Source organism: Trachinotus anak, unplaced genomic scaffold (genome assembly GCF_046630095.1).
Source record: "Trachinotus anak isolate AG129_WGS33_773 ecotype Australia unplaced genomic scaffold, CSIRO_AGI_Tana_v1 ptg000001l, whole genome shotgun sequence".
Lineage (NCBI taxonomy): Eukaryota > Metazoa > Chordata > Actinopteri > Carangiformes > Carangidae > Trachinotus > Trachinotus anak.
In genome coordinates this window covers 15,187,691-15,211,534 of record NW_027273852.1, presented here as the reverse complement: position 1 = coordinate 15,211,534, position 23,844 = coordinate 15,187,691, and the positions used below count along the sequence as shown (strand labels likewise).

Below are 23,844 nucleotides of genomic sequence, written 5' to 3'. Positions count from 1 at the left end.
TATCCTCGGCTACATTGAAACCGGCGTGAGCCATTGTGTAGTACCTCTGTAGCCTTGCCTGGTGTTTTTGTAACTTCATACGTCTCAATTTAGCTGTTCTTTTACCCACGTTGATGAAAAAGTTTTTTGTTCTAATCTTGACATCTTCCCACCATTCTCCCACCGAATTAAATAAAGGTTTAAGAGAGAGCCAGTGGTTGAGTTTTACCTTAAAGTTGCTAACCACCTTTGCGTCCTGCAATAAAGATGTATTCAGTTTCCACAAACCTCTGCCTTTCATAGTATTTCCCTTCAACAAAAGAGAACATCCAATTTTGGCATGGTCGGAGAAGAACACTGGGGTAGTTGCTGCTTCGGCTACCTGCAACCCCCTAGATACCAGCAGAAAGTCTATTCTTGAATGGGTTCTGCCGTTGGACCATGTGTACCCAGGGAGACAGGGATTTTTGACACGATATGTGTCTGTCAGTCTGAAGTCTTTTATCATATTTTTTAAGACTTCCGTACTAGAATCTAACTTCACTATAGAGGTAGTTAGCTTGTCTCTTTTGTCCAGCAAGCAGTTGAAGTCACCTCCCAAAACAACTTCATTACTGCACAACAAAAGGGGCTGTACTGCTTTTAATGCCTCTAACCTTTCTTGAAGGTCAACTGGGAGATACACGTTAATTACTCTTATGTTAATATGATGCCATGTGACATCCACACACAGAATTCTCCCGTCTATTACCCGTTGAACCCTCTGAATGTTGAAATTTTGACCTCTAAATAATACTGCAACCCCTGAAGATCTATTTTTATTATCACCCGACCATACTGATTGGCCATGGCTCCATCTGTCCTCAAAGACCCTGTAACTCTGCTTATAGGATAAATTACATTCTTGAAGCAGGAAGATGTCGTTACCTTCAGAATGCAAAAAATTGAAAGCTGACATACATTTAACAGGGTCGTTTAATCCTCTTGTATTGAGGGATGCTATGGAAAGAATCACCATTAAAGGGTAGTTTAAAAGGGGTCAGCGGATCAATTCAGTCATATGTGGAACATTAGTTTTTTTTTTCTTTGTTTCTTTTCTTTTTCTTAGGTTTAGCAGCTTTATCTTTTTGAGGCATGTCTTTAATCTGTGTAGCAGAGGAAAAGGCAACAACATCATCATGCTCTAAAAAAGGGTTTGCTATAGGGGAGGAACCAGGCCAATTAGACTGGAGGTAACCAGAGGAAGGTAAGGGGGAAGCTTCACCTGAAGTGGGTGACTCATTGGGGCGTTTTCTAGATGGAGAACCCACCACATCTGGTCCCTGGAAGGTGTCAGTGAGCTCAAGCAAGGAAGCTGATGAAGGTTGAGAGACTTCACTTGCTTGTTTGATAAAGGTTTGAAGACTGGGGTCTGATGCTGATATATGTTGTTTCCATATATCAATGGCGGTTGTTGGCTACTCCCTGCTTGGCAGGTAGATGGGTTGGATAGCAAGTGGGTGGCGATACACGGGACTGAGGTTGAGGAAAAAAAAAAAAAAAAAAAAACACCTTCTTGATCATGGTATCTCCCCTGCCAGGTAAGTATGAGTTGGAAGTGTCAGAGACAGGGGGCTCATTCCCAGGCACGGCGCCCTGGGTGACGGTGCTTAAAACGCATAATCCCAGAGTTCAGTGCCTTTAGCGTCAACTCAACTTTGACGCTGCACAAGTTGCAGGAAAAGTTGCAGACACTGCTGCAGTGTGGTATGTGGTACACATTTGTTTTGTTCCCTCGCTCACTTGTTCTGGCAAAACAAAGTAAGTAAACACTGCTGCAGTGTGGTATGCGGTAAGATTGCATGTAAAGCTACTCGGCAAGCTGAAAAAGCCACGCAGCGCGCTGTTTTGTCCGTGGGACAGCAGCGACCGCACCAAAGCCCGACACCGATGCCAATAGCAATAGGAGAATGTCTAGCGCACGCTTTTCCCAGAAAGACAGCACGAAATCACGGAGTAGAGCACGCAGTTTTTCCATTATCTCAAAAGGCCACGCCCACTTCCATCATCAGTATCACGGGGGAGCGTCTTCAGTGAACGCACAGCTTCACAGCGTACGGGAAACACTGCCACGTTCTGGACAAACTGCAAAAGTAACCTCCGAGCTCAAAGTCAAGACAATCCCACGTCACCTTCAGCTGGAAACCAGCACAACGCGCAGCATGTGGCTATCTTGAAAGGCTGTGGTTTTCCTTCAACATAATAATCAGGGGAGAGCGCGAACGCAGTCCCCCACTACCAGAAATTATGCAGTCGAGATTCCCACATGTGGGGAATTCGCAGGGGTCAGCACAACCGGAGTGCAATGGCTGAGCCTCGCCCTGGGTGAACCACATTTTTTATAAATCTTTATTTTTCTCAGTCAAATAAAGGACAAATATTCATCATGTGCTTCTTTACACAAAACATACGAATTCAATATCACTTACAATCAACAAATATCACAATTACACTTCACTCAAGACATATTTCATTCAACATAACATCCAATTTATCAATCCATAGCAACACTTTCTTAAAAACCTTCCATCAAAGTAATTGGACTTTTTTTCCATTTTCCACTTCATTTTAATTTCTTGGTCGCTGTATTTACCTCTATCCCTAAATACAGTCATCGAAAAAATTATTAGACCACCCTTGTTTTCTTCATTTCTTGTTCATTTTAATGCCTGGTACAACTAAAGGTATATTTGTTTGGACAAATATAATGATAACAACAAAAGTAGCTCATAAGAGTTTAATTTAAGAGCTGATATCTAGCCATTTCCCATGTTTTCTTGATAATAACCAAAATCACTTAAGTTCTAGCATCAATAGCTATGGCATTGTACTGCCAAAAACAGTGCTTTTAGGCATTCTCTGTTACTCTTGAAAACAGTCTTCTTCATTGAGAAATCTTTTGGGTGCTGGCAGAGTGGCTGCCAGAAAGTTCAAGGAGGCCAAAACCTCAGCCTTAATGACTAGGACCTTTCCAGTGAATGTCAAGTCTCTCTCTTCCCATTGCAACAATTTCCCTTTTATAGCTGGGAGTCTTAATTCCCAGTTTATGTTTTCCATACCTTTCCCAATTTCAACTCCCAAAATTTTTATCCTTTCTCTTTTTTCCACCAATCCCATATCATATTTTGTTCCTTGCCAATTAAGGTAGAGGATTTCACTCTTGGTCCTATTCAATCTGGCCCAGGATGCAAGAGAAAATAACTCACACCACTGGAGTGCTTCAAAAATAGAATTATTGCTGGAACAAAGGATAGTCAGATCATCCATGTATAAAGACATTTTGGCCTCCTTTCTACTACTGCCAGGCACAGGGAGGCCCCGAATATCGGTGTCCTGCCTAATCACACAGGCCAAGGGCTCCATGGCTAAGACAAATAGGCTGACCGATAATGGGCAACCTTGTCTAACCCCTGAATGAATCTTAATAGATTCAGTGAAGTGGCCATTTATATTGACCCTACTAAAGCAATCAGTATACAGTAAATTAATCCAAGCCCTCAACTGTGGGCCAAACCCAAACCTCAACAATACTTCCTTTAGATACTCATGGCTTATTCTATCAAAAGCCTTTTCTAAATCTAAACCAGCAATACATAGAGGAATCTTGCGGTCTATGGCATATAAGTAAGAGTCTCTGATTAGGACAAGGCTGTCACACATAGAGCGCCCTGGAACCACACAGGTCTGCTCTACCTCGACCAGCCTCCCCATCACCTCCTGAATGCATAGAAAAAGTGCCTAAGCCAAAATCTTATGGTCCACACCAAGTAAAGTAAGAGGGCACCGGTTCTTAATATCTTTTTTAAATCTCCTTTTTTAAATAGGAGAGAAATGATGGGTGAACCACCTTCTTGATCATGGCATCTCCCCTGCCAGGTAAGTATGAGCAATGCTGTATTTCCACAACAAAGGCTGACCTAAAATCATCTATTTTATCCATTTTACCTCCTAAAATTGAGCAACAGCCTGACTGCACGTTTAAGTGAACCAAGTCTAAGTCAGCCTGCAAGAAACTCTGTTCAATCCACATTTGAAATTTGATGAGCATCTGGAAAGACTGCAGCTGGTGTTTGATCGGCTTAAGGAGCCTGCTGAGGGAGTCCGGACAGACCCAGAGAAGATCAGCAGGGTTAAGGACTGGGTGAGGCCCACAAACCGCAAGGAAGTGCTGCAATTCCTGGGGTTTGCGGGCTATTACCGGCGGTATGTGAGTGGATAGTCTGCCTGGCTGCTCCCTTATACCGCCTCACTGCTGGTGACCCCAGAAAGAAAAAGAGGGGCGGGGAGAAGGGCCTGACACCTGACCCACCTTTTTTGTGGACTGCTGATTGTGAGACGGCTTTTCAGACCCTGAAAGAAAAGCTGACCACCGCTCCAGTGCTGGGCTATCCTGACTACAGCCTGCCATTTGTCCTCCAGACAGACGCCTCAGGAGAGGGGCTTGGCGCCATCTTGTTTCAGGTCCAGGCTGGGGTCATAGCCTTCGCCAGCAGAGATTTGAGTCCGGCTGAGATGAGGTATCCTGCACACAAACTTGAGTTCCTCGCTTTAAAGTGGGCGGTGACGGACAAATTCTATGACCACCTCTATGGGCGAAGATTCTCGGTACTGACAGACAATAACCCTAGTATGTCATGTCTAAGAACTATGTAAGTGTACTGGCATCACTAAGACCCACCCCACCCCCTACCACCCCTAGGGCAACGGGACCACTGAGAGGTTTAACCGCACCCTCATGAACATGCTCGGGACACTGGAGCCTCACCTGAAGCCGCAGTGGCATGAACACGTGGATGCAATGACACACGCCTACAACTGCACACGACGACACGACTCTACTGGTTACACGCCGTATTACCTGATGTTTGGCAGGCATCCCAGGCTCCCTGTCGATCTCATCTTCGGGCTCCAGACCACTACTGAGCCATGTGAATACAGTGAGTATGTCCAGACTCTGCATGACTGTCTGTCGCAGGCCTACGCTCAGGCTAATCAGACCTCTCACCAACCCAAGGGACAACAGAAGAAATACTAAGAGCAAAGAGTCAAGTTTTCAACACTGGTGACAGAGTTCTGGTGAAAGTGTGTCATGTGGAGGGGCGGCAGAAACTGGGAGACAAGTGGGAGCCTTGCCCATACGTCGTGGTGAAGAAGCAGCCCAGCACACCTGTGTATGTGGTGCAATCAGAAAATGGCAACACAGAGAGAGTGGTCCATCGCAATCTCCTTACACAGTGCATGTTTCTTCCTGTGGAGCAGGTGGGTGAGGAGACAAGAGGAGAGGTTGAGCCAGACACAGAAGAGGATCTGGGCATGGAGGATACAGAGGACGTGGAGGAGCAAGCCAGTGAGGTGACAATACAGGGAGATGAGTCAGACAGAGTGGAGGATCAGGAGATGGACAAACACAGAGGAAAATGTGGAGAAGTGTGTACCTGAGACAACACATGGACAGTATGAACACACAGAACTGGAGGAAGTGGATACAGAAACAGGACAAGTGAGTGAAGGAGAGGAGGGACATGTAACAACCAGTGGCACCAGCCGGCCTCCCAGGCCCAGTGTTCCAAAGAGGAACCCGCCGAGAAATCAACATCCCGCCATAAAGCTGTCCTGTGAGCTACGAGCCGTGGAGTCAGAGGAGGATCAGCAGAAAATAGAGAGAGGATGGAAGTTGTTTTAAGAGGTTTAATACCTGTAGAGGTACAGTGCTTTATTTTGAATACTGTATGATCACTTTTTATGTCTTTACTGACACACAGTGTCTGTTTATAGTTTGTAAGGGATGAAAAGCTGCCAGCATCGACAGTCAATAAACCAGGCGGTCTCAGCCACGATCCTGACCACCCGTGTGTCCGACCCGTCCCTCGCGTCGCACCCAGCCCCAACAACAACATTAACACAACGCAGAGTCTTGGGTGTAGGGGGAGGCGTAGCACTCACACGGGCAGCTGGGTTACAGTTCCGAGCAAACTTAAAAGACACCCGACCACTAATCATCCATCACATGCTGACAAGGATGCTGAATATTTTGTTCGAATGAAAAGTCAACATAGCCGTCAAGAACAAATGATGATTAAATCTGCAAAAGTCTCGGAGAAAGCACTGGAAGCTAGCTACCTCGTAGCTGAAATAGTAGCTAAAACAAAGAAGCCCCACACTATTGCAGAGACTGTAATTATGCCAACATGTACAGCAATAGTGAACAAAATGCTAGGGCCTCAAGCTGCAAAAGAAATTGCAAAGGTCCCGCTGTCGGATTGTACAATAGGGAGGCAAATCAATATGTCTGTGGATATTGAAGATGTTGTTTTGGGGAAAATCAAGACAAGTGGACATTTTTCTTTACAACTTGATGAGTCAACAGACGTGAGTGGGCACACTCAGCTCTTGGCAAATGTTCGGTTTGTGGATGGGGACCGTATCAGAGAGAATTTTTTATTTTGCAAACCGCTGCCAAACAAAACATCAGGAGAAGAAATGTATCGTGTGACAACTGAGTATCTTGAAAAGGGAGGATTTAGTTGGAAGAACTGTATTAGTATCTGTACTGATGGTGCGGCCACAATGACGGGCTGTGCCAAAGGTTTCATTAGCAGGGCCAAAGAGCAAAACCCAGACATCCGAACAACCCACTGCTTCCTTCACAGAGAGGCACTTGCTGCAAAGACACTCCCAAAAGAACTTTCAGACGTGCTTGACAGAGCAGTGGACATTGTTAATTTCATGAAGGCGCGCCCGTTAAAGAGCCGCCTGTTTTCGATTCTGTGCGAGGAAATGGGGGCAGAGCATCAGAGCTTGTTGCTGCACACGGCAGTCCGCTGGCTATCACGGGGGAAGGTTTTGGGCCGATTGTACGATTTAAGAGAAGAACTCAGAGTCTTCTTGACGGAAGAGAAATCTGCACAGGCAGAGCTGCTCACAGATGAGCAATGGTGCGTAAAACTTGCGTATTTGGCTGACATCTTTAAGCACCTCAATGAGCTGAACATTAAAATGCAAGGCAAAGAAGAAAATCTCCTCTCCTCGTCTGACAAACTGCATGGCTTCAGATCTAAGCTCACACTCTGGCGCTCCTTTGTGGAACAGGGCAGGCTGGATATGTTTCCCCTGTGCAATGTGCATGTAAACAGCAGCACACTTTCTGACCTCATAGCCCAGCATCTGAAATCTCTCGACGAGCAATTTAATCATTATTTTCCATCGGAGTCTTATGCACAGTTTGACTGGGTCCGTGATCCTTGGAGTTCAAGCGCACTGGAGAGCGCAAAGGACTGGTCACTGCCAACACAGGAGCAACTGATGGAGATCAGGGAAGACCGCACATTGAAAATGAGATTTGGAGACATGGAATTGGACAGGTTTTGGATATCAGTGGAAAAACAGTACCCAGTGGTTTCAAGTAGCACTGTTGCTATTTTGCTACCCTTCTCCACAACTTATCTGTGTAAACTGAGCTTTTCAAGCTTGACATACATCAAGAACAAGTACAGGGAGCGACTGAGGACTGTGGACAAGGAGCTCCGTGTCTGCCTCTCATCCATCCCTGCCAGGATAGGGCGGTTGTGTGTGTCGCACCAGGCTCACGTCTCCCATTGATGGTGAGTGACACCCCCTCCTCTCTCTCCCCTCTCTCTCTCTCAATTGTGGCTTATTTGTGTGTGAGCACGTGCCTGCGCGCAGCGCGCATGTAGACTTCTTTCTCTCTTCCTCTCTCATTGCTGATTATTGTGTGTGTGTGTGTGTGTGTGTGTGTGCACTTGCATTTCTTACTTCAGGGGGTCCGACCGGCAGGAGCACACCAACAGTGGGGGGGTCCAGTCCGGAGGTCCAGTCCGGAGTGGGGCCCAAAATGGTGGGCCAATTAAAATGATTTCAATTAAAATGAGCTCAGAAGCCCCCCCTGTAGTCCCTCTTGCTTTTTTTTTACTTGGCCCACATGGTGACAAAAACTGGAAAAGTGTGTGTAAGTGTGTGTGAACTTTTTGCTCACTAGCGCCCCTGGAGCTGGCAAGGCAGCATAGCACCGACACACACTACCGGAAGTAATGTACACACACTTCAGGAAGTATGGTCAGAGACTGGGCCAATCAAATTCCTCGGCTGTACGATCTGCTGCGAATTCGAGAGAAGAGTCAAGGTCAAAAACGGAAATGGACAGAAGAATACGGCCCAAGATGGAGTGTTCAGTTGAAAATCAGTGTACCACATTTACCAAAACAAAGTGATATATCTGCATGCAACAGGTAGGCATGGTTTTTGTTCAGTTTATATCGTTTATATCTTAATGAAAAAAAATTGACTTTGAATGGAAACTTGTGGCGTTCATCGCGTCCATCGCATTTGGTGTGAACGCACGGTAACTTGATATCTCCCCTTCCGATAGTTATTTTCCACTCTATTAAATTAACAAGCTTCAATAACACTTTAACGATATTCTGTATTACGTAAGCAAGCCATCCTTCGCATTTAAAACCACCCGAGAAAGTGAAAGCGACAGCGAGACAGTGCAGAAATGGCAGGTGGGGTTAGCCCAGAAGCTAATGCTAGCGCCAATCAGCCTGGCAATGGCGGGAGATAAAGGAGGAGGCATCCGGTCCTGCTCTTTCCATCCGCACCGAAGGTAGGCATTTTCACAGGCTGGCAGCCGCTGTAACGTTAGTGGTCGGTTATTTTTTTCTTTTTTTTGCAGAGCGCTTTGAGCATTGATTGCTCCCAGCATGTTAAGTCTATTTCAGCCAAATATAACAATGTTGATCTGAAGAGAACTGCTAGCGGCTAACATTAGCGGCCCATACGCTAACATTAGCATTAGCAGCAAGCTATCGAGGCAACTCATGACCAGTGTCACCCCCAGGTTTGCAAGCGGGTGGTCACATTTGATGATGATGATGATGATGATGATGATTCTTTTAATGACCACACAGTCAGGCTGGTGGAATTTGCTTCCAGTACAGCTCATTGGTACAGGTTCCAAACATATAACAAATATAGACATACATACAAATTACAATACATATAGGGCCATGCTTTTCATTGCGTTGCATTTCAAAAGCAAAACCATAAAGTACATACAAAGCAGAGTTTAGGTTCAGGTTATATGTGGCTTTTTTGCTTTTGACAGATAATTTCAATCAGACAGACTGATAGAAATTAGTGTGATATTTTACAGTCCAGGCAAGATAGTGTGCTTTGTTAAAATATTCTACTGAAGTGTCCAGTGAAGTAGAGGCTATTGCTGTGGCAATGAAATGAGTATATCTCTGCAACCACTAAGCCAAGTGAATGAGCCGTCATCATACAGTTCTGAGATTAGTAAGTCAATTTACAGACCCCGGATGATGATAACGCAAATCCGGACCCAAAGGGGAACAGCACCAGTGAATCATAACAAAATACTGGTGAAATGAACGAGTTTCATGGCAGATAATGTGAAGAGGGATAAAACATCTGCATTACAAAATATTAAAAGTAGATATTATTCACATGTGTGGAATTCAGTTCTTGTTGTTCCCCATAGCCTGTTGGGTCTTAATTCTCATTTACTGAGTTAAAGTTAGTAATTTTGATTTTTTTTTTTTTTTTTTTTTTTTTTAATGGTGCAGGAAGCCTTAAGTAGCACTTTTTTGTTCTCCATTTCTATTTTGGAATCTGGATTGGTTTATGGATCAGTGACATCGGTCTGATACGTCCAAAATGTGGGACATGCTGCATGTCAAAAGTCACAGTGATAGTTCATTTTTGTTGACATTGGGTTGTATAATGTACACACGCTTTACTGGTGTGTTACCTGCACTATATGGCTCACAGGACAGGACATGGTCTTCCTCCAAAAAAAAACAGAGAAGTTCTACTTATACTGGCTAAATTGCTAAAAAATACTGCAGATATTCACTGTACTTGCATATCAATGCATTTGTACAATAGGGGACCTCTTTTAGGAGGCTAACTGGGGAAGTGCTGAGCATTGTCTGCAGGTATATTGAGTAGACGTGAGTGTTGCACACAAACCCACTTCACTACAAATTGTAACATGCCTTTACTTTATTATATTCTTGTAGGAAGAGGAGTGTTTGCCACGAACCCCACTGAACCAGGGGACTTTGTCTTGGAGTACAGGGGTAAACTCCTAACACAAGTAGAATGCCAGTCACGACGTTACTCGGAGATTGAAAGCACATTTCTCTTTGACTTTGAATGGCAGAACTGTCGCTTTTGGTAAGCGTGTAAATATAGATGTTTTATATGGATGTATAGCCGCTAGATAAATAAACCTTAAAACAAACTTTAATAGTTGATGAATGAACTAAAGTACAAATACTCTTGTAAAATTCTTTAACACATATCTCTTCCAATAAAACTGTTTAAAATTAAAACACTACTACGACTTTTCTTATACTTTTCAGCCTTGATGCATCTGAAGAAGATGAATCTCTTGGAAGATAAGTCAATGACAACCACAAAAAACCAAACTGTGTCATGAAAAAAATCATAGTTGACAACAAGCCACACTTGTGCCTCTTTGCAATGAAGAAAATAGAAATAGGATCTGAAATTGAGTACAACTATGGTGATTCAAAATGGCCTTGGCGCAAGAAGGTGAGTTGGTTGGCTGAAGCATGGAGATTTTTTTTAGACAAATTAAAGTGTAAAAATGAGCAAATTTTGTATTTCTCCAATATTAATCATGTTTCCAGTATTATTCTGAGTGTATCTAAGGAAATGTATGTGATGTTTGATCTGTGTGATGTGATTCAACATCACTTCTTGTTTAATTGAAATTCAGGTGCAAGACCCTCAGACTCCTGCAGCAGCAGTACAGACGGAGACCAGCCCTGAAGCTCAGATGTTCCATGAGGAGTCAAAACCAGATGAGACTAACACCCAGGTAAAATGACATTGTAGACACAGTCATCAGAACTTATCTGTGGTGACTAGTATTTGATGATGTTCTGCTACCAAAATGGGCCAATGTTCACTTTACTTTAATGCAGTCAGGATTACTTACTGAGTGGTGCCATAACAGCCAGTTAATGTCACACACACATTTTTCCAGTCATGTCCATGTGGGGTCCTTTCATCATGGCACAAACACATGGGGGAGGGTAACTTTACACACTCGTATGTTTCTAGTCTGTGGTTCTCACTGAAGGTGTTTTTATGACACTGTGGCAACACCTGGCATTATCTCAACTTTGATTTTAACATGTATAACTGTACACTGTGTGATCTGTTAGATGTTTTAAAGTGATATTTCAAATGTGACCCACTGCAAATCTTTGTAATGGCTCATGGGAGTTGCTGTTACCTCAGAAAGACTGTGCTGTGATCTCAGTTTGAAGTTCTGTGCTCTTTGAGAATCTGTTTTACCACTAGGTAACCTTATTAGCCTGTGAATGTCTCCACATACAGCTATGATTTCTGTCAGCTCTAAGTGTCTTCTTGTCTGGCATCTAAATTTCAGGTGCAAGACCCTCAGACTCCTGCAGCAGCAGTAGAGACAGAGACCAGCCCTGAAGCTCAGATGTTCCATGAGGAGTCAAAGCCAGATGAGACTAACACACAGGTAAAATTACACACCTGCTGCCTTCATCAACTCTTGCTAACATTTCCATGTTTCCCACATTCTGTGTTATAAACTGTTTTCTTGTCTGTAACAACATCTATTGCACGTCTGCTCGTCCTGGGTGAGGGATCCCTCCTCTCCTCACCCTGAGGTCTCTCCAATTTTTCTCTGTTAAAAGGGTTTTCCATGGAGTTTTTCCTCAGTCGATGTGAGGGTCTAAGGGCAGAGGATGTTGTTATGATGCCATGTAAAGCCCTTTGAGACAAACTGTTGGTAAAAATGGGCTTACAGGGCTATACGAATAAAATTGCCTTGCCTTGCCATTGTAGACACAGTGATCACAACTTATCTGTGGTGACTTGCATGTGATTTTGTTCTGTCATCCAAATGGGCCAATGTTCACTTTGCTTTTCTGGATGCATTTTTTAATCAGACTATGCCATGTTTATATGCTACTACTATCTCAGGAACAGTTTTTGCTTTGGCTAACTTTTCTAGTTGGCAGATTCCGCCATATGAACTTTTCAAGCTAACAGATTTTTGCTGTTTTTTTATGTTTAGGTTTTTAAAGTCCAAGGGTTTTCGCTCGTTGCTTTGTTTGGAGAACAAAACTTCCACTCCACACCGTGATGGAAGGAAGAATACAGAAAACATTCTGGTATGCCTTTAATGCTTTGAATTCCATTCAAATTTTTTTAGTCAAGTAATTGTATAAATCTTGCTGTTATTGGTTTTATGTGCATTTATGTATGAATGTATGCACGTCTTGACATACCTTTTGTTTTTGTAGATGGATAGTGGACCGGATGTGTCTGATCATTTCTACACTTCAGATGAAACTATTGTGCAAGCAACCTGTGATGAGGCTTCTCCAAACAACCATTCCAACAAGCAATCAGATGATGAACTTGTTCCACCACTGAGACGCACAAAAGGCATTCTGGTAAGTCCCTAAAAGTTATTTAAACAGTATGAGTACTTAGTTGATGAGCTCTTCCCCCAAAAGCACCTGCCATTTGTTTTTCTACCAACAAAAAGGGAAAATCATATATCCATGTCTTCCTTTTTGCAGATGGATCGAGTACAAGATTTTGCTGGCTGTCTCTACGATTAAAGTGATGACAGCACACAGGGCACTTTCATTTCTAAGCCTGAAAGGAGTTCACAGAGGCCGAGAAGAATCTCTTGCTGTCCCGTAAGCCTTTTTTGATTCTTGTATGTGTTTTCATGACTGTGTATGTCTGGTGTTCTTGCTAGTGAGCCTGATATTGAGTCAGTATCTCAGGCTAGGCTCCATACAGAATTTTCTTTTCTTAGTATGCCTAGACATTCAAAGTATACTCAGATTTTTGACACTTGATGTTTCAAAATTAGTGATTGACACATGTTTTTGTTGTTGTTTTGAAACATTCAGATGAACGTTGTGGAATCAGATGACTCAAACATAGATAGTCAAGATGAGTACATTCCATGTCCAAATGACAAAAGCACAGAAAGTGATAGCAGTTTGGAATTAACCCTGGAAGATGGAAAAAAGAAAAAAGGTGCATTTAGTGATAGCAGAAGAATGTCTTCCAGTCAGAGCAAGTTCAAGCTCAGGGAGAGGGGAATTGAGTCCTCCAGGCAGAGAAGAAGCAAGTCAACCAGTCAGAGCAAGTTTAATCCCAGGGAGAGTGGAATTGAGTCCTCCAGGCAGAGAAGCAAGTCTTCCTGTCAGAACACAAGTGAGTCTTCCAGTCAGAGCCTGCTTGATCTTAGCCAGAAGACACCCTTTGAAAGAAGTCATGCCCCCACACAAAAAATTCCGAATAGCAGAGCTGATGGAATTGAAAAGGAAATAGTGTCAACATATTCGCAAAAGGATGTGAGCGTTTCAATGCCCCTTGAAGAACAGTCTATCTATGTCAGTCCAGTGATAAAGAAGGGAGATGGCTCTAGAAGCTATAATAAGAAACATTTTTGCTTTTATTGCAGAAAGTTTGTCCAGAAAATGTCACAACACTTGTGGCGTAAACACCAGGATGAAACGGATGTTGCAAAAGCCCTAAGCTTGCCAAAAAACTCAAAAGAAAGGAAACTGCAGTTAGACTATATAAGAAATAAGGGGAACTTTGAGCACAACAGTGACGTTTTGGAGACACAAAAAGGCAATCTCATCCCGTGGAAGCAACCACAGAAAAAATCAGAAGGAACGGAATTTTGCACATTGTGTTTACTGCTATGGCTTGTTCTCCAGAAGAGCGGTGTGGCGTCATTTTCAGGTGTGCTCCTTCAAACCTGAGAGTACTAAACCAGGCAAAACTAGAGTTCAGGCATTGTGTGCTTTCACTGAACCTGCTCCACCTGGATTCAACGATGCTTATTGGAAGTTCTTAAGTGTTATGGTGCGTTCACACCAAACGCGATGGACGCGATGAACGCCACAAGTTTCCATTCGAAGTCAATGTAAATGGCGCGATGACACGCGATGCTGCGTCGGGCGACCATCACGTCCATCGCTTGAAGTTGAAAAATTTGAACTTTTCAAGCAACATCGCGTGACGCTGTGCCGCGACATCCAATCAGCGTTGATGTCCAAACCACGCCACCGACGTAGTTACGTCAGACGCACATTTGAAAAAATGGAGGAGAAAATTATTGTGGCTGTCTGTGGACACACGGAACTTTATGATACATCGTCCTACTTTTACCGGGACAGAACAAAAAAAGATAATGCCTGGAAGAAGGTCGGTGAGGAGGTACAGCTTCCTAGTAAGAATATTTAGGTTGTTTACAGCTATCGGATATGACTATGTTAGCAACGGTTAGCACTAGCATGAATTCACATTGCAGCAGACTGTCAGGCTACGTTACCTATGTAAGCATGTTAGCATTTGTTGATTTGTTTATCTTGTCCGTAAAGTGATTCTAATGTTATGCATTGTTAGTGGAAGTATGTCGGAGAAAATGGAAGAGCCTCCGGGATACATACCTCAGGGAGAGGAAGAAAGAGGGAGAGAAAAGGAGTGGGTCAGCAGCAGGGCAAGTGAAGAGATGGAAGTATTCTGCGGTCCTGTCTTTCCTCGACCCCTTCATTGCACCCCGGGAAACTAGTGGCAATATGGCTCGGGGGGTCGAGGAAGACGGGGCCGCAGAGGAAAGCATGGTGGTAGAGGGAGAGGAGAGAGATGATGAGGCAGCAGCAGCAGGGCCATCATCAGTTGAGATTGAGCACGGAGGTTGGTTGACTAGTACATGATACACATATACAACAATGTATATTTCCCCCCAATACACCCTGGAGGATTATAAAACACCTTGCATTATATTTAGAGTAGAAAATGTTAGAAATTGGTAAGATAAGGTAAGAAAATTATGTTGTGATTTTCATAGAGGTATGTATAGCAAAATGTTGACCTCTGTCATAAACTGGAGTGAACTAAATCATTCACATATCTTTCAAATAAAAAAATACAGTAAGTTATGTATGTCACAACTACAGATCAGTCCTCAGATGAGCAGAGTGGCAGTGCTCCTCCTTCTGCCACTCCAGACTCTGCTGCTGATGGCCCTGCTGCTGCCAGAGGCCCTGCTGCTGGCCCCTCAGGAGAAGGCGGATCTGCCACTGGTATGTACATACCAGTCTGCCATGTAGTCCTCCCATTAAGCTGGCCTGCTCTCCCTGCCTTTCCTCCCACCAGAAGCTCTTGTTAACATTTCCCTGTTAAAAGGGTTTTCTATGGAGTTTTTCCTCAGTCGATGTGAGGGTCTAAGGACAGAGGATGTGGTTATGATGCCATGTAAAGCCCTTTGAGACAAACTGTTTGTAAAAAATGGGCTGTACAAATGAGATTGCAAGTTGCTATAACATAAGCGGAATCAAGTTTATACTTTTTGATTGCCTGACACTTTTGATTCCCATGTTTGTGTTTCAATTTTCAGCTGGCTGGAGGTGCCGGAAGGGAGCCAGGGAGAGAAATAACAGGAGGATGAGGATAGAGGAGCTCCTCATCAACTCACTTGAGAGGCAGCAGACAGCACCTCCAGCACCAGCTCCACCACCGTGCGAGGATGCACAGTTCCTCAACAGCCTATCTCCTTCCCTGAAGAGGTTGTCACCCCAAAAAAAAGAATACGTAAAATTTCAAATCCACAAAATGATTTATGAAGCAAGCACGTACACTCTGAATCTGGAACCTGTAGCTGATTAGCTAATTGGGTGACAACCTCTTCAGGGAAGGAACCAGATAACCAAGTATGTTTTCACATACAAGGATCAGCGACAGGATCTAGCCTTGTTGATATAGTGTGTATATATATATATACACAAGTATTGTATTGTGTATTTTACATCTTGTCTGTAAACATTTTATACATTTTATATATTTTGTATAATAAAAACTACTTTACTTACGTTCTTTTTGTTCTTTCCCACTTTTTCTAGTTGATAATGTACATATGTCAAATAACATTCAATTCAGAGGTTAAATTTTATTATAAAATGATCATATAACAAATTTTTGTCTCGTATGATATAAATTGAAGATATTGGTTAAGTTAAGTTTTTTTTAAATTATGAGAACATACCGGTAGTGTATTACAACAACAAAAATGGCACTTAAAAATAATATTTTGATATTGCAGGACTTTTGCTCTGTTGGAATTGTAGGTGGCTCTTAAAAGAGCCGTTTTGGGGTGCTTGTGCACTAGATGTTTTCCTGCCAGGGGACCTTTCCTTCGCTGGTGAAGTAGGAGGTGAAGGTCTCACGCACCCTGATGGCCTCTCTTGCTGCATTGTTGGACGCAAGTCTTCCCAGCCCTGGCAAAGGCTCCACCTCGCCACCTGGGACGCTCCCCACCGCTGCAGCTGCTGGAGTTGTCTGTTGCAGGAAGTTGTGGAGAAGACAGATTGCCTTCACACACCTTTCTGCGACTTCTGGCTGGACCTCCACAGCACGTCGGTACATTCTCCACTGTGATGCCAGGATCCCAAAGGCGTTCTCAACAACCATCCGTGCTCTGGACAAACGGTAGTTGAAAATGCGACGCTCTCTGGGAAGAAGGCGCCCGGGGAAAGGCCTCATCATGTTTCTGCGCAAAGGAAAGGCCTCATCCGCAACAAAAACATATGGCTGTGGTCCTCTGTCCTCAGCTCCTGGTAGGGGCAGGTCAGAAGGCAAATGGAGGGTGCCAGATCTCAGCGCTTGGCCGAAGGCTGAGTTGGCCAGAATGCCACCATCACTGCTCCTCCCATAGCCTCCGACATCAACAACCCGGAACTGGTACTCAGAATCTACAACTGCCAAGAGAACTATAGAGTAAGTTCCCTTATAGTTGTAGAACTGAGACCCCGAGTTGGCTGGGGCCTTCAGCACCACGTGTTTGCCATCCACTGCTCCGCAGCAGAGAGGGAAGTTCCACCGCTCCTCAAACCTCCCAGCAATGGACCTCCACTCATCTGTTGTGGGCACAGACATGAAGTCGTCCACCAGGCTGTCCCAGATAGTGCTGACCACGTCATCGACTATTTTGGAGACAGTGGACACTCCGACGCGGAAGCTGTTGGCAATGGTCCTGAAGCTGTCACCTGTAGCTAAATAGCTGTAACACAATAATAATGATATAATCTTGACTTTTTATATATATATATATATATATATGCATATATTTGATACATTTGATAAGTCATTTATACTTGAATGACTACTATTATCATTATTATTATTATATGATATGAAATTAGAAAGGGTAGGACTCAAGTTTATACTTTTTGAACAGATAGAAGTCATTCATTTGTTTTGTTTTCATACTTTTTGATTATCTATGTAGGTTTTTTCTATATATTTTGTATTGGGCTTTGTTCATGTTCCAGAAAATTACAAGGGGGGACGGGGACAAACAATTTTCAACAGTTTGTTTTAATCAGAAACACTTTCTTCTATGTATTTAGTCCATTTTAATCAAGAAATTATATAAGAAACTAACCGGAGACAGATGGACAGGCGCTCCGCAGCTGGAATGGAGCGCCTGTAGTTGGTGTCCATGCGGGAGATCCTCGCACCGATCCGGGCCAAGAGGTCCTCAAACTGGGCCACCGTCAGCCTCAAGTACCGCTGGAAACGGCCGTCATCCAGACGCAGCTCCTGGAGGAGGTGATGATATTCACCCAGCTGTGAGCGTCTGCGGAGGATATCATGAACCCAGACACGGCGGCGTTTGGGTTTCCGATCCAAATACAACAGATAAAGCGCAGCTACGGTTGTTAACTCAGCCATGGTGGACGAGCGGGATGTGAAGAAAATAGCGGGAGGTGGATTGCGTCATCGCGCGATGAAGCGATTAAGCGATGATCACAAATGTGACACAAATGTGTCGAGCGACGCGATACTCGCGATACGGGCGATGGCATCGCGTCCATCGCGTTTGGTTTGAACGCACGGTTATGAATCAAGACAGGATTGCAGTTGTTATTAAAGAAGACCGCTGCCTTCTCAAGTATGGTTACAGACTGTTCAAGAAGAATGAGAAGATAGTCAGTTAACATCAGTATATACGGCAGAAACTCTTCCTCGCAAGGTTGGCCATAGCTTGCATTCTTTGGCCATGTTTATCAAATCTGAAGGCCTGAAAAAGAAAGATAAACAAGCTACTCAAGATGCTGAGGATTTTGCACAGCTTTATCAAGAAAGTTGGAGATTTGACATTGCGAGCCAAGCATTAACTCAGCTTGACCAGAGCAAATGGAATGCTCCTCAACTCTTACCTTTCACACAAGATATCCAAAAGCTTCATTGTCATCTAGCTGAGAAACAGCAGCAACATTTGAATGATCTGCAAGAACACCCATCACCATCAAACTGGAAAGAGCTTGCAAAAGTGACTCTGACACAAGTTGTACTGTTTAAACGCCGAAGAGGAGGGGAAGTGTCCAGGATGCTCCTGTCTTCGTACCTGTCAAAGGACACATCAGACACACATGGAGATGTAAGCTTGGCTCTTGCACCACTTGAACAGAAGCTGTGCAAACATTTTGTAAGGATTACAATTGTAGGAAAGAGAGGAAGAAAGGTTCCCGTTCTTTTGACGCCACTCATGAGAGAGTCACTCGATGCTCTAACCAAGAAGAGAAAAGAATGCGGGGTGCTGTGTGACAATGGAAATCTGTTTGCATTACCACACTCTGTCCATTACATAAGGGCTTCTGACTGCATAAGGCAGTTTGTGAAAGAATGTGCACACATCAAAAATCCTAAAGCATTAACATCAACAAAACTGAGGAAACATATTGCCACCCTCTCTACTGTATTGAACCTCAAGACCACAGAACTCGATCAGTTGGCAGACTTCCTCGGGCATAATATCGCTGTCCACCGGAAGCACTACCGCCTTCCAGAGGGCACCCTCCAGTTGGCCAAAGTCAGCAAAGTGCTACTGGCCATGGAGCAGGGACGCTTAGGAGAATACAAAGGAAAAAGTCTGGATGAAATTCAAGTTGATGTGAATGTTACTAAGTGTTATTATTATATTTTAAAAGTGCAATATATGACATTTATTTTTAAGCATCCAGTAAGCAAGTATTTACCCTGTAAAACATAGGGGTGTAATGGTGACTGGATGAGAATGACAGTAGTGTTATCCCATGTCTATAGTTTACTTTTACATAGACACAAACATACAGATAAAGAGTACGTTTTATAGTTCTGTATTGTATTTCGACTGTATGTTTGACTGTTTAGTCTTAATTGGCAGATTGCCCACAGTTTCAGCTTTCCAACTCAATAATATTATATCAATTAACATTTTAGAGACCATTGGCATGGAGGAGCCTTCAGAAGAGGACATTGAAGGTATGTGGTGATTGTTTTTAAATTGGTTATAAACTAGCCATCATCGGTCATCATTGAGGGTGCAAGTCTGATTCAGCAAGATGGGGGTCTGGGATTCAAATGTGCTTTATGATACACTGTATTGTCAAAGTACAGTGACAATATTACATTTCTCTGAACTGTCATTCATCTGTAAAACCCAGCTCACACCAAAGATTCAGAACAAGACAAAATCATTACAAAATGTTGCAGAGCAAAGTTGCAGCAGTGTGAATAGGTAGCTGTCTCAAATACTTTGTAAAGATCTGGCTTGAAGCTGCACTTAGAGATTTGCCAAGACTCTTGGCAAATCTCTAAGTGCAGCTTCAGAAATTATGAATGTCACCATGTTTCTTTTGCCAATTAAGAGAGACAGCATAGAACATGGTGGTGATGTTAATTACATTATGGCTAAATATTAATGATAGGTAATCATTATATATGCTACGTTCTACATTAAAATGGAGAGGATGAATAAAGAACCAGCACTGACACAGAATCATATGGTAAACAGGACAGATATTTGGACAGAGGAGAGGGACAATAAGCTGACCAGCTGTTTGAAGAACCAGTTCAGTCAGACAACTCTTGATTAGTTTAATGTCTTTATTAGTTATGAATAATTATTGTAACTAGCAGCAAGCAAGTTGATGTCAGGCTCTGTCTCGATATATTCATTCCCTGACCTGCCTGACAGATGTTACAGGGAATGAATGGCAAAACACCCCCCTCCCCAGGAAAGGGAAGATCAGGTAAGCAGGGAGGTTTGAATAGCCTGCTCTAACAATTTGACTCACCAGCTGATCAAGATTTGGTGCAGCTGAGTTGTCTGCCTGAACTGGGTCCACAGGCTTCTTTGTAGCTCACAGTCATACTTCAATGAAATAAGCAATATACAATGGCCTTTGTCCCTGGATGCGTACAGTGTTCTTTTTCATTTACATGAAGTGACATTAATGGATACGGAAACCCAATATTAAAAACACTGTCTTGTGGTATGAACCTTTGGTGATGGCATGCATTTTTACCACTGATCACTTTTCTAAAATCTGTATACCCTTTATCACTGCTGTTAGAGTCACAATAGTTATTTGATGAATATCCTTATCAAGCTAGCTGTACTAGCTTGACTACTTAATATTAAAGTTAATATGTCTGTCTTGCATGTTTGAATAAGCCTTTTCTGTGTCCAGGAGAAGAGGGGTCGGAAGATGAGGTCAGCATTTCATCCCTGCACGAATGTGCCTCCACATACCAAGTCCAAGACCAGGGTGGGTCTGCAACAGGTGAGCCTGAATAATTAAAGCAGACTGATTTTTACCACTTCTATTTAAGACGAGACACAAATGCCAAATACTGGATTATTTTATAAAATAAAATAATCGCTCTACTGGGCAAGGCAATTTTATTTGTATAGCCCTGTTTTACAAACAGTTTGTCTCAAAGGGCTTTACTGACAGTTTTTGTCTTGTATTATTTAATAAAGTTCTTTCTGTGTCTAGATGTCAGTATGCCAAGAGAAGAGGGGTCAGAAGATGAGGTCAGCATGTCATCCCTCCAAGAATGTACCTCCACATCACAAGTCCATAAATTGAGTGTGTCTGCAAAAAAAAGAGGTAAGCTTTGGGGCTTGGATTCTCTTTTGGGCTACTGCCTTTTATCTTGCTTTTAAAGAGAATTGTCTATTGCAAGCATAGGCAACCTATTCCACAAAGGTTGTGGAGCCACAGTGGCTCTTTGTGGAATAGGTTGCTCAAAACGGGCCCGGAAGTGGCGTACGTGACTTTCCATGCCAAGGTTGTGATCTATAAAAAACAAACTTGACGGGAGAATGTGCGCACCCTTAAGCAAACTCTGACCCATGCGTACGCATGGTTTGGAGGAAAAGGGGAATTGTCACACATTTAATTTCAACCCGTATCATGCGTTAGATCCATGTATCAGAATGATTTAATTCAACAACATTATTTTTTCCACTGGACTGAGCAATTGTTTCAGGAACATCTTGGAATCTAACTGAAACTCAAAACTCAAAATCTAAATTCCTTCTCTATATTTAATCACCATCTCTCCATCATATTGTCCACTCCCGGAGCACAGGGGGAGGAGAGGACGGCGCGGCTGCATGGAGTAAAGCATCCAGTCTTCCTAACAAGTTAATTAGACATTTTCCTATGATACTGTGAACATATGAGTCAATTAAATCTCAAAGCCTGGGGGGAAAAAAATCCATTAATCGTTTGCACAATTTTTACATTCTGTTTTCTTAGTCCTACAGGCATAAAGAAAAGTGTCATGATCGTTTATTCCACAGAATGTAACAGATTCTGCTAATTATTCAAAGTGTTATCGATCAGTCTAATCACTGTACAGCGGTGAGCCCCGTGCGTAATGCTGCACCATGGCATCTCTGGAGGAGAATAAGGAGGGAGAGGGAGACCATGATGAATGGTTAATAACTCGTTTCAGATTCACTAGAACTGTTGTCATTGCTGTAACTTTGTGCCGAACCGGGTCCAGGATTTGAGAGGGCAGAGACCAAAACCACACAACCGTGCACTCTGTGCCACTGACACCGTTGACAGCGGCAGCAACATGTCACGTTGCCACTTTCACACGTGCAGCCAATTCACAACACCAACAGAACAAGAGCACGTCAGGCTCATTTACATGCAGATTGCATTCATGTGGTGGTTTGCATTGACCATCTATAGTTAAAACAGGGTGTGTACAGGGCGGAACGTGAAGCTGATTCAGCTGCACACACTTGTAGGCACTCTGTGATTTATAAAGGGAAGTTTGCTTACAAGTGTGTGTACGCATGGTTTTATAAATCGGAATATTTTTTGCCGCACGCAAAACTTGGCTTTTGGGCGTACGTACACTTTTAGTAACGATCCCACGCACAGTTTTATAAATGAGACCCCAGGTCTATTGACTTGAAAATTAATGTTGATGGTTATATCACTCAATAAAAGCATGTCTCTGAATTCTTAATAAACGTAAAAGAGATTCCTACCCAGGAAGGGAATGAGACCCATTGTGTGAGGGAAAAAGTAGGTCAAACTGTGTTTTTTTTTGGGTGGGTCATAGTTGTTACCTCTGACTTTGTGTTTGTGTGAAACAAGATCAGTAATAATATGTGTCTGGGGTATCAGAAAAAACTCAGGAGGATCTTTAACAAACACTGTATCCCCATGTATTTCAAACCTAGCAACACACTCAGACAGAAACTGGTACATCCCAAGGACAGAACACCACACACCCGCAAAAGCAATCTGGTGTATGCAGTCCAATGCAACGAGGAATGCAAAGACCTCTACATTGGAGAAACAAAACAACCACTGCATAAACGCATGGCCCAACACAGGAGAGCCAACTCCTCAGGTTTGGACTCTGCTGTCCATTTACATCTCAAGGAGAAAGCCCACTCCTTTGAGGACAGCAATGCTCACATCCTAGACAGAGAGGACAGGTGGTTTGAAAGAGGAGTGAAAGAAGCCATCTATGTAAAAGTAGAGAAACCATCCCTCAACAGGGGAGGAGGTCTCAGACACCACCTATCTCCAATTTACAATGCTGCCCTTTCATCCCTTCCCAGGAGATTCAACATTTTAGCCTCAAAGAATAACAACTGTTCACAAGTGGCATGTGACTCCAACGACTGTCGTTGTAACACAATAGGGCACTAACGAAGTCGAAACCAACTTTCCACCAAAACAGTCACTCTAACGACTGTCATTGGCACATGGAGCACAAAGGGAACCAGTGACATCATCAGCCTTGTGAAAGCCCCTCCCAGAGGTTAAATACCAGGGTCTCCACACCAGACAGTTGGACCAGTCTCAGCCTGGTCAGATGCGAGCATGAACTGATGAAGCCTCTTGGATGAGAGGTGAAACGTCTTCCTAGACAAATAACCAAGTCCAGTTGCTTTCGATTTAAAATTCCTTTGAGATAACATGACCTGGACTAATGAGAATATTCACAGGCTTATGATCAGTAATATGTTAGACTATATTAAACATTCTGTCTTGTCTTGATCGATCTTCTTTTCTTATAGGAGCTCTATGTAAGAAATGTACAGCAAGTAATCATAAAATCACTAAACATGTCACCAGAGACTAAGGAATCATGTCAACAAACATGACAACAATAGTACAGCCAGAATATTCACATTTAAAAATTTTATTTGCAGCCTGCAAATCATGTTTATGTTTTGATTTTGTGTTTTGGCCTGTTGTGCCACCCACGCGCTCTCTCCCAATCACAGCGTCAGTTGCATTTCAGCCTCCGGGTTGCTAGAAGCTACTGCTGGGATGTAAAATGATCTATTGAGATCACGATAAAAATTTCTTTTTTTAAAGCTTTAATTATCATTATTCAATTACGGTCATATTTCCTTGATCACACAGG

General features: G+C 43.1%; 2 protein-coding genes and 1 non-coding gene across 3 annotated transcripts; 1 reads left to right on the top strand and 2 right to left on the bottom strand.

Annotated features, from left to right (window-relative positions):
• Positions 1–2,225: 2,225 nt before the first annotated feature.
• LOC139626748 (U1 spliceosomal RNA) lies at positions 2,226–2,392 on the bottom strand. Its single transcript, XR_011692403.1, has one exon. It is a non-coding gene; the product is annotated as a U1 spliceosomal RNA (small nuclear RNA).
• A 517-nt stretch (positions 2,393–2,909) lies between these two features.
• LOC139622662 (SCAN domain-containing protein 3-like) lies at positions 2,910–9,691 on the top strand. Its single transcript, XM_071480154.1, has 2 exons — positions 2,910–7,619; positions 7,797–9,691. Exon 1 carries the CDS (start codon positions 6,058–6,060, stop codon positions 7,615–7,617), a length of 1,560 nt encoding a protein of 519 aa, XP_071336255.1. The 5' UTR covers positions 2,910–6,057; the 3' UTR covers positions 7,618–7,619; positions 7,797–9,691.
• Positions 9,692–16,113: 6,422 nt separating this feature from the next.
• LOC139622643 (uncharacterized) lies at positions 16,114–19,671 on the bottom strand. Its single transcript, XM_071480081.1, has 2 exons — positions 17,549–19,671; positions 16,114–17,164 (listed from the first exon to the last, which is right to left on the bottom strand). Exons 1-2 carry the CDS (start codon positions 17,836–17,838, stop codon positions 16,270–16,272), a joined length of 1,185 nt encoding a protein of 394 aa, XP_071336182.1. The 5' UTR covers positions 17,839–19,671; the 3' UTR covers positions 16,114–16,269.
• Between the last annotated feature and the right edge of the window lie 4,173 nt (positions 19,672–23,844).

Excerpts from the sequence above, each read along its gene's own strand:
- LOC139622662 (XM_071480154.1), top strand. The coding sequence starts at position 6,058 with ATGAAAAGTCAACATAGCCGTCAAGAACAAATGATGATTAAATCTGCA.
- LOC139622643 (XM_071480081.1), bottom strand. The coding sequence starts at position 17,838 with ATGGCTGAGTTAACAACCGTAGCTGCGCTTTATCTGTTGTATTTGGAT. Across the intron at positions 17,165-17,548 it reads CGCCTGTCCATCTGTCTCCG|CTATTTAGCTACAGGTGACA; the intron begins GTTAGTTTCTTA and ends ATTGTGTTACAG.